The 12,629-nt window shown below is 37.6% G+C and overlaps 1 protein-coding gene across 2 annotated transcripts in view; it reads right to left on the bottom strand.

Annotated features, from left to right (window-relative positions):
- Positions 1–12,629, bottom strand: part of RB1 (RB transcriptional corepressor 1) — a 133,701-nt gene that overhangs the window by 20,646 nt on the left and 100,426 nt on the right. For both annotated transcript variants that reach the window (XM_084767536.1, XM_084767535.1), the window contains exon 18: positions 1,164–1,279. In XM_084767536.1, coding sequence (XP_084623662.1) covers positions 1,164–1,279 — 116 coding nt within the window. The remainder of the gene's footprint in view (positions 1–1,163; positions 1,280–12,629) is intronic.

Raw genomic sequence — 12,629 nt, 5'->3', positions numbered from 1 at the left:
AACTTTCTACAGCAAAAGCAGAACTCTGGATTCCTTCACCTAGTCCTTCCTATTCGAACAAATGTCACTATATCACATCTAGTGTTTTAAAGTAAAAGAGCCTAGGGATGAAAATTTTAAATTTCTCTATTTGTCTAGTTCCTCTAATGTGTTGTAAGTCAAATCAACATAAAACCTGTTATTTTTATCTCAAAATACTTTTCAGACCCTTCATTTTAATGTTTATAACAAACCAAGTCACCTATATCCCTCATTTAAAATATTCAGTCTTCAAAACTTTCTCTCCACTTTTTTGTCTTGACATTTTCTAGCCCTCCAGTCCACCTCAGCTGTTTTTCTTATAGCAGCTAGAATAATCACTTAATACAAATTATACAAAGTTGCATCTGTCTTTAAATGATTCTCCACTACCTTTATAAAATCTAGGAACTTAGAGGACCTAGCCCCAGTAGCTGCTTCTGCGTCACCTTCACCACTCCTACTATGACCCATCCACCCTGGGTTTCATTCCAGTCCCCAATTTAGACAGTTTCCCCAAATAAGAAGATTTCTGCCTGGTCAGCATTCAGGTCTCCAGTCAAAACATCACTTGCTCAGAAACAGGGGAGCAACTGTAAACACTGTACCCATGTCTGTCTTGCCTGCATGTCACTCCATTGTTGCATTATTGCACAAGTACTCTAAAGTCAACTGTGCTGCTTTATTTGTGCATGTTTCCTTCCTCCAAGACACAAAGTCCTATAGGGGAGAAGAGCTAGGCCATCTAATCTTACCAGTGATGAGTACTGTTAACCATTTACTGAATTACAGGAAAATATAAAGCTGACCTATGTGAAAATATTACCTAGCAAGTAAACTCACGTATGATTACAGCACCTCTGTGAGCTAGAAATACTTTGGTACAAGTTACCGTGGAAATGACATCTTAGGAAAATGGTCCCTATGTTCATCCTCTCTGTCATGAAAAAGTTCCCATTATACCAACTCCATGTGATTTATATGACCTTATTTAGGTCATGTATCTTACACTCCTAACTCTTAAAGCAAAAACAGTGTCTTAAGCAAAATTCCAGTCCTACCATTTCTATATAATATTTTGCATTTCCCTTATGATCAAAGTATCCTTGCAGTTTGAATAGAAAACATAATGCATTTCTACTTACATGTCTGCTGCAGTGTGGTTGCTCTGGAGTGGGAGGCTGAGAGGGCAAGTAGACTCAAGGTGATCAGGTCCTTCTCCATCCTTGGACTGCTTAATGAGATCAAATAAAGGTGAGTCCTGGATGAAAGAAAATGGCATTTAACAACATCAGCAGGTATGGTTTTTCCAAGTACATATAAAAAGTATGCTATAAAGCTGGGTGTGGTGGTGCATACCTGTAATCCTAGCACTCAGGGAGGCAGAGACAGGCAGGTTCCTGTGAGTTCAAGGACAGCCTGGTCTACAAAGTGAGTTTAGGACAGCCAAGGCTACACAGAGAAACCCCGTCTCGAAAACAAAAACAGAAACAAAACAACAACAAAAAGTTTGTTATAGTTAAGCACTATTAACTTTAGGCAAAATTAGACCCTTTACTCCATTTTCAAATTCTTGCTTGCCTATTTTGATATTGTATGCACATAAAAAATAGGAAAATGTATGCCCTTAAATATTTCTCCAGCATTGAATATATACATCTTGGCTTTTTTTTAAATATTCACTTACATATAATGAGATGTATTGGGGATGAAACCGAAGTTTAAATACAGGATTCATTTATGCTTCAAATATAACTTATACACTTGGTCAATTATAATTTTATCAACATACTAGTTGTATTTTTGTCTATGATACATCACATGATGTAGGATCATGTTTGGATGTAAAAAGTTTTGGATTTGGGGCTGGAAAATAGCCCAGAGGTAGAATGCCTTTGTAGTCTGAATAAAGCCTTGGACTCTGCCCCAAAACAACAATAGCTTTGGATATTGAAGCATTTCAAGTTTCAGTTTAGGCTAGTGATGCGCAACCCTTATTAGGAAAGAAGGTAGAATTTAGGGAAAAGTTGCACAAAAGATTCAAAGAAGGTAGCGAGAAGAAAATAAATCTATGATCAGAATTTAATAAAACTGAAAACAAAGATAAAATGTATGGTTTTATCAACAAAAGTAACAACTATTATTTAAAATAACAAACAGACCTCCAGTAAAGTTGGTAAAAAGAAAAGGAAGACCTAGTTAGTGTCAGGAACTAAAAGTGGAACATAATAGAAAAGATATGAAAGGTAATAGGGGACTTAAGATAATTTTATGCTAATAAATTAGAAACCTTAGACTACATGAAAAAGCCTACAAAAAAACCTACAAAAATAACATAAAACCTCAATAAAAAATCATATAATTTGAGTAATCTTGCCACTATTAAAATTTTGACTTAGAGCTAGGCAGTGCTTGTACACACCTTTAATCCTAGGCAGAGGCAGGATGGGCTCTGAGTTTAAGGACACCCTGGTCTACAGAGTGAGTTCCAGGACAAGGGGGCGAGGGGGGTGTCGGAGAGGGAGCTACACAGAGAAACTCTGTCTTGAAAAAAAAAAAAAAAAAGAATCATAATCTAAAGTTGCTCCACAAAGAAAAGCCCTGTTTGGTTTTACCAGGAAATTTTTATCAAAACTTCAAAGGAAAGATACTCTTGCTTGTAGTGAACTCGTTCTAAATTGAGAAGTTTTTATGAAGTTAGTGTTTCACAAGAAATTACAATGATTTCTTGTGTTGTTAATGGGTGACTCTGAAACTGACAAACACCTAGAAGGCTAAGGTTGGAGAAATGGCTCAGTAGTCAAAAGTAGGTGTTGCTCTTTCAGAGGACCTTTGTTGGTTCCCAACACCCATATAAAGCAGCTCACAAGCACCTGTAACTTCAGCTCCTGGAGACCCAACACCCTTTTCTTCCTTCTGTGGGCATCTGCACATGCACATATATACATACATGCACGCAGACACAGAGCTACACATGTATACACATAAATAAAAATAAAATAAATCTTTAAAAAAAAGAAGTCATAATGAAAAAGACAAATCCAAACATGTACACACAATACTTCTGTAAGAATAAAGCCACAATTAATTAAATTAAACTAACTCTTTAAAAAATAAACAATGACAATAAAAGACGGCAAACATAAGACGACATACCGCGTAAAGAGAATGGGAGAGGGAAAATCAGATACATAAACGTGAATGTGGAAGACATAAGTCAAGTGCTAACCTACTCACTACATGACAAAAGGGTAGATGGAAGCCCAATAGTCTGGAAAGCAACCAGCCAGAAGCACTCTAACTTTTTTCTTTTCTTTTATGTGTATGGATGCTTAATCTACATGTGTGTTTAGGAACCATGTGCATGCAGTGCCTGTGAAGCCAGAAAAGGCTATCAAGTGTCCTGGAACTGAAGTTACAGATGGTTATGAGCCACAGGGAGCTGGGAATCAAATCCACATCATCCTGATGAACCGACAGTGCTCTTAACCACAGAAACATCTTCCAGGTCCCCTATATAAACTCTTTACAGCGCAGAAGGTCCAGCAGTCATGACAGTAGATGCCTTGGACAGTGAGGCAAAAGGGGAATTAGCAACCGGAAAATTGGCAGAAGTCCACCTAAGGGTAAGCTAAACAACAAGAGATTTGCCTCCTCTTCCTCTGTCTCTATCAATGAAAAATAGAAATTTAATGAGCATAAAACAGAAGTACTTGTCCTGATGTCTCCAGACAGTGTTTAAAAGGAGCTACCATACCAAAGAAGGTGGCTTTAAAGAAACTTTTTGATCACAAATATTACACATCCCTGACTGCTTCCTATCTTCATAGCCTAGGATGCTTGAAACTATGATCATACATTCCAGGTATGAACACATAAACATCAAGCTAAGTAAATGTTGACTCAAAGAGGAAAGAACTACAGATATTAGCAAACCAAAGGCTTTATAAGGCAATTATATTTATGCAAGTCATCACCCAGTCAAAATCCTTTCCTGGGTAAATACAGCCTCCAGCTTTTAGTGATTTACACTTACACATGAATGACATTCAAGTATTTCAGACAAGTTTCTACTATGAAAGTGCCAAAGCAAAGCAAACAAAAGTACCTTGAAAGAAATATTTCAGTGCAAATCAAAACAACTCTGAGATTCCATATTCCACCTATCAGAATGACAAAGATCAAAAATTCAAGTAATACCACATGTTGGCGAGGATGTGGAGAAAGAGGAACACTCCTTCATTGCTGGTGGGAATGCAAACTTGGACAACCACTTTGGAAATCTATGTGGCGCTTTCTCAGAAAACTTGAGACTTGAGGAATAGGGCTTCCTGAAGACCCAGTTAATCCACTCCTTGGAATATACCCAGAAAATGCTCCACCACACAACAAGGACATATGATCAACCATGTTCATAACAGCCTTATTCATAATAGCCAGCCTAAGTGTCCCTCAGTAGAAGAATGGATAAAGAAACTGTGGTACATTTACACTATGGAATACTACTCAGCTTTTAAAAACAAGGAAAGCCCGAAATTTATGGACAAATGGATTGAACTAGAAATGATCATATTGAGTGAGTTAACCCAGAAGCAGAGAGACTCACATGGTATATACTTACTTATAATTGGGCACTAGCCCAAAAGCCATGTCCAATGAAAGTCTTCCCTTACCAAGAGATTGGGATAGGTGTGAGGACATCCTACTGTGACTCTAGGTAAGAGAAATATAGGAGATGGAGAAATAGAAGGACCCAGAGGGTCCTAGAAATCTACAAGAAGAACATCATGGTGGGTGGATGGGGGCCCCAGGGGGTCTGCTCAAACTATTGCACTAACCAAGGACAATACAATAGTAAACAATGAATTCCTACTCTGATCTACCCAATTGACAGGTCATTCTCCACAGTTATGTGGAGAGCGGGGACTGACTCTGACATGAGCTCTGGTGCCCCATATTTGACCACTTCCCCTTGGTGGGGAGACCTGGTGGCACTCAGAGAAAGAATATGCAGGCTACCAAGATGAGACTTGATAGCCTATGACCATATAGTGGGGGAGGAGGTCTCCTTTGGTCATAGACCTAGGGGAGGGGAATAGGGTGAAAATGGGAGGGAGAGAGGAATAGGAGGATACAAGTAATGGGATAACAATTGAGCTGTAATCTGAATAAATTAATTAAATTTTTAAAAAACAACAAAAAGAAATATTTCAGGAAGGAAATGTCAAAAGAAAGAAACCCAGTAAATTAAGATACTGAATATCCTTTTGACTAGTAAGTTACTGAAGTAATGCATTCTCAAACAGTATGTTTTCTTGTCCATCGTAATTTCGCTCACCTCATCTCAAAAAACATAAAGAGCTAGATTTTTTTATTGTTTTGTTTAAACGCTTTAGAAAACTTCTGTATGTGGGTAGTTTTGCCTATATGTCTGCCTTTATATACCACATATACTTAATGCCTGTGGAGGCTAGAAGACAGTACTGGACCTGAAGTGGAGTGACAGATGGTTGTTAGGTGCAATGTGAGTGCTAAAAACAAAACGTAAGTCCTCTGCAAGAGCAGCAAATGCTCCGAATGGCTGAGCTAGCTCTCCAGTTCTACTTTGTTTGTTTCTGAGGCTGCCTTGCCTGGCCTGGAACTTGCCATGTAGACCAAGCTGGCCTCGAACTCAGATATCTTCCTGCCTCTGTCTCTTGAATGCTGGGGTTAGTGGTGTGCCCATTTTTCTTAACTGTAAAGTAGAAATATTTGGGTAAGAGTATCTAAATCACAGGATTGTGAATTCAGATGATACAATGCTAAGAATCTGGACTAGCGTTTGAAAAGCGTTATGAAAGTTTCTGATGGTATTATGGTAGACAGTACATCTTTTCAAATGTAAACATGAACCAAGTTATCTATCGAGCCACCCAGTACGTATATCTTCTTTGTCTAGAAGTGTTGGTCCTTCTCTCAGCACCTTCACTTTATCTCTATGACAACATGAACTAATCATTCTCTATCATCAAACAACAAAACCAAACAACCCCTTCTCCTGCCTTCCTGTGCTTGCTCCTTCCTTATCTCAGACATTCCTTCACCAGAGCATTCCAAGGCTCACCATTATGCCAATCTCCTCAAAAAGCACCTCCCAAATGAAGCTTTCTCCGAACATCTTGTCAAGAGGGCTGTAACCCCCACCACCTCTGATCTTACAGCACTGTCATTACTTGTCACTATATTTGCTTACTTGCTTATTAACAATCTCTACTATAATGCAAGTTTCAGAATAAATGAATGAAGTGAGAAGATTAAAGTTCCCCAAATTCCTTGAGATTAATTCTACCTTAAAATAAGGATAATGTTAAAAATGGAAGCTTGTTAGTTTCATATTCTTCTAAATCCCTTAAACTTAATTTTAAACCAGATGTGATGGTGTACTCCTTCAACCCCAGTAGAAACTCTGTGAATTCCAGGCCAGCCTGGAGTACATCATGTGTTCCAGATAGCTACACCTACACAGTAAAACACTGCCTAAAATACTAATCCACTCCTTTTTCTTATAATTCTCCCTCCACAAAGGAGCCAAATAATAATATGCATTATACCCACAAAAGTAAACATGTCACCTGTCTCAAAGTGACTTTCCAAATGCTTTCTTTAAAGTGTAAAGCATAGAGGAATACAACAAAGTATTCTGTACAACCTAGAGTAAAAAGAAATTCTTTTACGCTGCAAACCAGCCAGCTCTGAACAAACAGCAAACGTGTGAAACACTGAGGGCAGTGGCCAGCAAACAGACATGCTTCTTATCCACTGTGTGCAGAATCAGAGAGTCATCATCCAAGAAGCTAACTTTATGGTTACAAATTCATAAAGCTCTATGAAGTAACAGCAAACAGCTGCAAAATGAGTAAAAACTCACAGTATAGGGGAATAATTACTTTAAGGGGAACTGACACAGTGTGAGAAACAGACATTAAAAGGGGGAACAAGGCCTGGACAGTCTTGAAAGGAAGTTAGAGTGTGATGAAAGTAAAGGATGCTTTGCCAAGTTTTGTAGAAAAGGAAGAGAAAGTTATAAGTGATGAGGAAGCATGAGAAGGGCAGTTCAAAAGTCAGGAATAAATATGCTTGCAGAGCTGAAATGAGGAGGCATGAACTGTCTATTAATAATGCTATGACTAAGATTTATAAGTTGGTTAAAGACAAACATCTTATGATTAACTGACCACAATTATAGAAATTTCCTCAAATAATCTCTGCCTCTTAACTGCAATCTCTGTACCAGAAAATAAAAATTATCAGATTTTAGGTTATGGGAATCTCGTAACTACCCTACCCACATATATAATCCTACAATGGCAAATGCTACATCAAGTTCAACCCATTCTTTAGGGCAAAGTTTTTAACAATAGTTTTCTTCTAGTACAGAATTGTTTTGTTTTTTAAAAAAGTGAGCTGGGTATGGGGGTACACATCTGTAATTGGAGCACTCAGGAGGCAGAGGAAGGAAGGTCAGAATCTGAACCAGTCTGGGCTAAGCAAGTTCCAGGTCAGCCTAGGCTATACATGAAACAAGATCCAATCTTAGTACGTAAGCTATAGAGTTGTGACTCAGGGAACAGCACTTGCTTAGTGTATGAAACAACACACACCCCTGTGTTAACACACTGAAGCACTCATTTCATTGGCCTTTGTTTCTTTTACTTCACTTTCTGGATACCTGAAGTCCACAAGATTTTATAAACCCTGTAGTTTCTTTAAACTGGAATTAGAACAGAGTCAATAGGAAAGAGCTTACTGGCTGAGCTTGTCTTCCTAGAAATTGTAGATAAACCTATTGTCCTATTTCTAGATCTGGTCTAGGTTTGGAAACCCACTAGCCAGTCTTGTCCTGAGTACGTGTGAAGGTAACAAAGGCCTCTGCAGCACAACTGAGTTTAGCACATCCTTAGTTAAAGTACTAATCTCATAAAGGCAGCCTGGACAGCTGCCTAGCCCCTTGTACCATACAGGTCTCAGAGAAATGAGACCATCTATGAAAAAGGATTCCAGCTTTCATAAAATACAGGCTCTGCTGGTGCATCCATCTTGCCTTCCCACAGAAGTTAAGATGTACATGCCTGTGATTTGTAAGCCACCTGGTCTCTAGTATTTTATATACAGCACCAGTAGACTTAGACATTATTTTCAAGGCCAACCTGTCAGATTATGCTTAAAATGACTATAAGATTCTTTTTTGTTACCACCTCTTTTGGGGGTGGGGGTATGACAAGGTTTCTCTATATAGCCTTGGTTATCCTGGAACTTGCTCTGTAGATCAGGCTGACCTCGAACTCACAGAGATGCACCTGCCTCTACCTCCCGAGTGTTGCAATTAAAGGCATATGCCACATCGCCCAGCATCTTTCCCACTTTTTAATTATAAACTTTTGACTATTTCATGGGAAATATTACAAATATTCTTAGTAACAAAGATTAGAGTTTAAATTTATATATTAATTTTTCTGTAATAATTGTGCTGAAGTTCATTTTTAAGATTTTATTTTTCTGTTTATTAAAAAAAGAATGGGGGGGGCTGGAGAGATGGCTCAGAGTTAAGGACACTGGCTGCTCTTCCAAAGGTCCTGAGTTCAATTCCCAGCAACCACATGGTGGCTCATAACCATCTATAATGAGATCTGGTGCCCTCTTCTGGTGTGAAGGTGTTACATACAGGCAGAACTCTGTGTACATAAATAAATCTTAAAAAATAAATAAATAAATAAAAATAGAATAGGGGCTGGAGAGATGGTACAGCAGTTAGGAGCACTGGCTGCTCTTTCAGAGGTCCTGAGTTCAATTCCCAGCACTGACATGGCAGTTCAAAATTGTCTATGGGATCCACTGACCTTTTCTGAGGTGTAGATGTACATGCAAACAAAACATAGCTTGAGAGATGACTATACTTCCCCTTAACAACAACAAAAAAGTATCGATATATCATTAACTGGAAATGATGGCTTTTTTAAAAGCAAAATATAGAATTAATATTGAATATGGTCTTTGATCATAAATTCTTTTTACATAGTTAAGAAAGGTGAAGCAGATCATCTTAACTCAATGTATACGAAGGGAAAATACTAATTTTAACAACAACAGCAAAATAACCTTGGGTCATGTTCCCACCATGGTGTATGTGTGCATGTGTTTACTAATAAAAGTTAAAAAAAATACACATTAGATATTTGTCCCTAAGTAAATAAAATCAACAGGGCACAACTGAGGCAACTGTTTTTTAAAAAAAAAACCTGTTATCTCCAGATATCCCTCTTGTTACCTAATAACATTGTCTTTAAAATCACAACCACTACCATTTCTACCTGAGGACTCAAGAAAAAAAGTTAATATTTCCTAGAACTGACTTGAATTTTCAATGATTTTTTATGATATAAACTATTACTTTCTGAAATGACCTATAATTTATTTTGGAGTGCAGGATATAAGAGTTCACAGAAAAGTTAATTAAACACATACAACTAGGTTTCCTTTTACTCCTAGATTTTGATAAAAATCAAGAAAATATAACAGCTTCATTTAAGAAAAGTACCTGGGCAACAATGAGATATAGTTCAGTTGTAGGTGACTGGCTTTCACTGTGCAAGGCCCTGGATTCAACACCCACATCAACAACACAAAACAAGAGAAGTACAGCTCTAACGTCTCTCTTTTCTACCTGCCTCACATCCCACCTCTGCCTCTCATTTGGGAAGCTGCTAACCTGCACTCCAGGCATACTCAGGTAATCAAGTTTATTCCTTCTCAAGTCTCTGATGGAGTTGAAGGCCAGGTAGCTTAGTTTTACAATGATGCTTAGTTGTTTAGGAATTAAGATGTTTTTAGGTCTTGATAGATGTTTTAAGTTGATAATGATGAGATATGATGGAGATTGATTTATATTCAGAATTTTAGATGCATCAAGATAGGAAAGATGTTTTCTTCAAGGCTATCAAATACAAATAGCCAAAACACTAAGAATGTGACACTTATATAATTCCTAATTGTGTCATGGTTCTTCATGTTATAGGTAATCTATTGTATATATGTGTAATAATATAAATGTATATGTAAAAATTATTAATAAAAAAAGAGAAAAAAGAGGGAACACATACAGATACAGCACATGTATACACATGTATATATGTATCTTCTATCTCCTTAGGAACTATGAACTATATTTTTCTATTCTGACATAAGTTCCTAAAAAGTAAGTATCTTTCTTTTTTTTTGTTGTTTTGTTTTTGTTGTTGTTTGTTTTTTCGAGACAGGGTTTCCCTGTGTAGCCTTGGCTATCTTGTACTTGCTTTGTAGACCTCTGTCTCCCTGAGTGCAGGGATAACAGGCATGTGCTACCACGCCCAGCTGACTATCTTTTCTTAAATAGCAATATTATTCTAACAGTTCCATTTTTCTGTCTTCTTATATTTCAAAAGAACTTCAAATTTTCCCTGATTTTTTTCTAAGATACTAATAACGCAAGCAAGTCTGAGGCATAGTTTCTACTGTGACATCAGAAAGTCCTTAAATCTTAATGGCCAACTGCTAGAAAAACTTTGGTTCTCCTTTTTTCTAGCACAAACTAAAATAATCAGGATAAAAAAGCAGAATGTTAAAAAGATCACATTCGTATGAATTTATTATAATTCATTTTAATTGCACATTAGACCTTCTAAACAAAAATTTCATGTTGGCATTGAGAAACATACACTGTAAGGAAGAAGATGAGCAAGTGGTCTTTCTATGATCCCTAAATTTGATAACTATGGCTAATAACACAAAGGACTTACTACATATTTCACAGTCTTATTTCTTTCATTACCCAGAGTCTACCTTCATGATTCTCTCATTATTTATCAAGATACCAGTTAGTACTTATTGAGTATCTATTACATGTCAGGCTTTATGCTATTTTATATTCATTCTTTCACTAAGTAGATACTATTACTCCATGCATTTTACAAATAAAAAAATCAGAGAGATGAAAGTTAACATACATGTCCACATGACTAGTGAATGGTACACCAGGGGCTTAAAACCAAGGCTCATAAAATGTGTGCTATTACTGACTATGACTATACCAGGATACAAACTACGTTCCTTTCCTCATTGTCTCTGTTCTTCCTTTGCCTGTTGTCATGCTTTTTAAACCATGCTTCCACCCTGTTACCTGTCCCTACCAGCAGTTCCCCCTCTCAAAATATTATCAATCATTCTTCTAAAGATGCCAAGACAAACAGCACATTAATGGTAGACCCTACCACATAGGGTTATTAATAATCTAAACAAAAGTTTTGGTACTCTTACACCTGGATTTGTGATGTGTCCCAAATGCTCATGTTCAAAGCTTAGAGTTGGTCTGATGTTTTATATGCTAATTATTGCTTGCTGTCTCTCTGGCCCACCTGTATTTTGCCTGAGAGCCTAACCTGTTTGACTAATAAAAGGCCTTCACGCCTAGACAGGGCAAATGGGATAGGCGTGGCTAAGGTTCTCGAGCTTGAGGAGCCAGAGAGAATCTTGGGGAAAAGAGAGATCAGAGGGGAGAAGAAAGAAGAAGGTTGTGCCATCATGGGTTAAGTGGAGGAGAAGCAGATGGCCGGTATGGATGGAGGATTTGGCTCAGATGAAAACATTAGCAAGTATTTGGGATTATGGATGGAAAGTAGCTTGATAGAAATTATTAGAAGCAGATGGCATGGGATTGGGGCAGGGATCCCCTGCCCCATACGGGATACCTGCCCCACTATGGGAAGTAGTTTAGAGGATTACTATCTGCCCTGCCCCAGGTTAACTAAGATTATTTTAAAATATAACAGTTGTCTGTGACCTGATTGATTGCTAACAGGTTAGAAAATATTGCCGTAATAATAATTATAGGCCGAATAATAAACATTATTACGCCATACTGGTAACTTAACAGCAACAGCTTAAGTCTCCAGCTGTGGCACTATTGGGAGGTGTGGCCTAGTAGGAGGAAGTAAGGTCACTGAAGGTACGATCTTGAAGGGGCTGTTACAATCCTGGCTCCTTCTTCCCTCTGCTTCCTGCTCAGATTGATATAGAAGCTTCCTGTACTGTGCATTCCTGGCTTTGATACTCTGTCCAGTGACAAGACTCAAAATAATGAAGATGCAACCATTAGAACCATGAATCAAAAATAAATCTCAGTCCTTTTAAGGTTATTTTCTTTGGTATTTTGTCAGAGAATGTTGCATGTAATAACCATCAGTAATTCTGCCCCAACGCCATAGTAAAGCACCAATCACTTTACGTACATTGTTTATTCCCACATCAAACTCTAAGAAAAGATACTATTTCTCGTTACTGCTCTTTTCCAAAAGATGAAAAGTAGCCAAGAGTAAACTGCTAGGGACAATGTGTGATAGACCCGGAGTTTGGCCTGAAGCTATTTGACTCTAGAGTTCCTGGATTTTTGTTTTGCTTTAGTTTTTATGTCACAGTTTATAGTCTAATAAAGAAAAGAGATTGGTAAATAAAAAAATCAACACCACATAGTAAGTGCCATAATATTAAAATGTAGAGGGTACACAAAACCAAAGGAGGAACAGCTAACTCAAATTGGGTGT

This window comes from Acomys minous (assembly GCF_964271855.1).
Source record: "Acomys minous genome assembly, chromosome: 18".
NCBI classification, from domain to species: Eukaryota; Metazoa; Chordata; class Mammalia; order Rodentia; family Muridae; genus Acomys; species Acomys minous.
The sequence above is the reverse complement of the archived record's forward strand: the minus strand, read 5'-3'. Positions and strand labels throughout refer to the sequence as shown.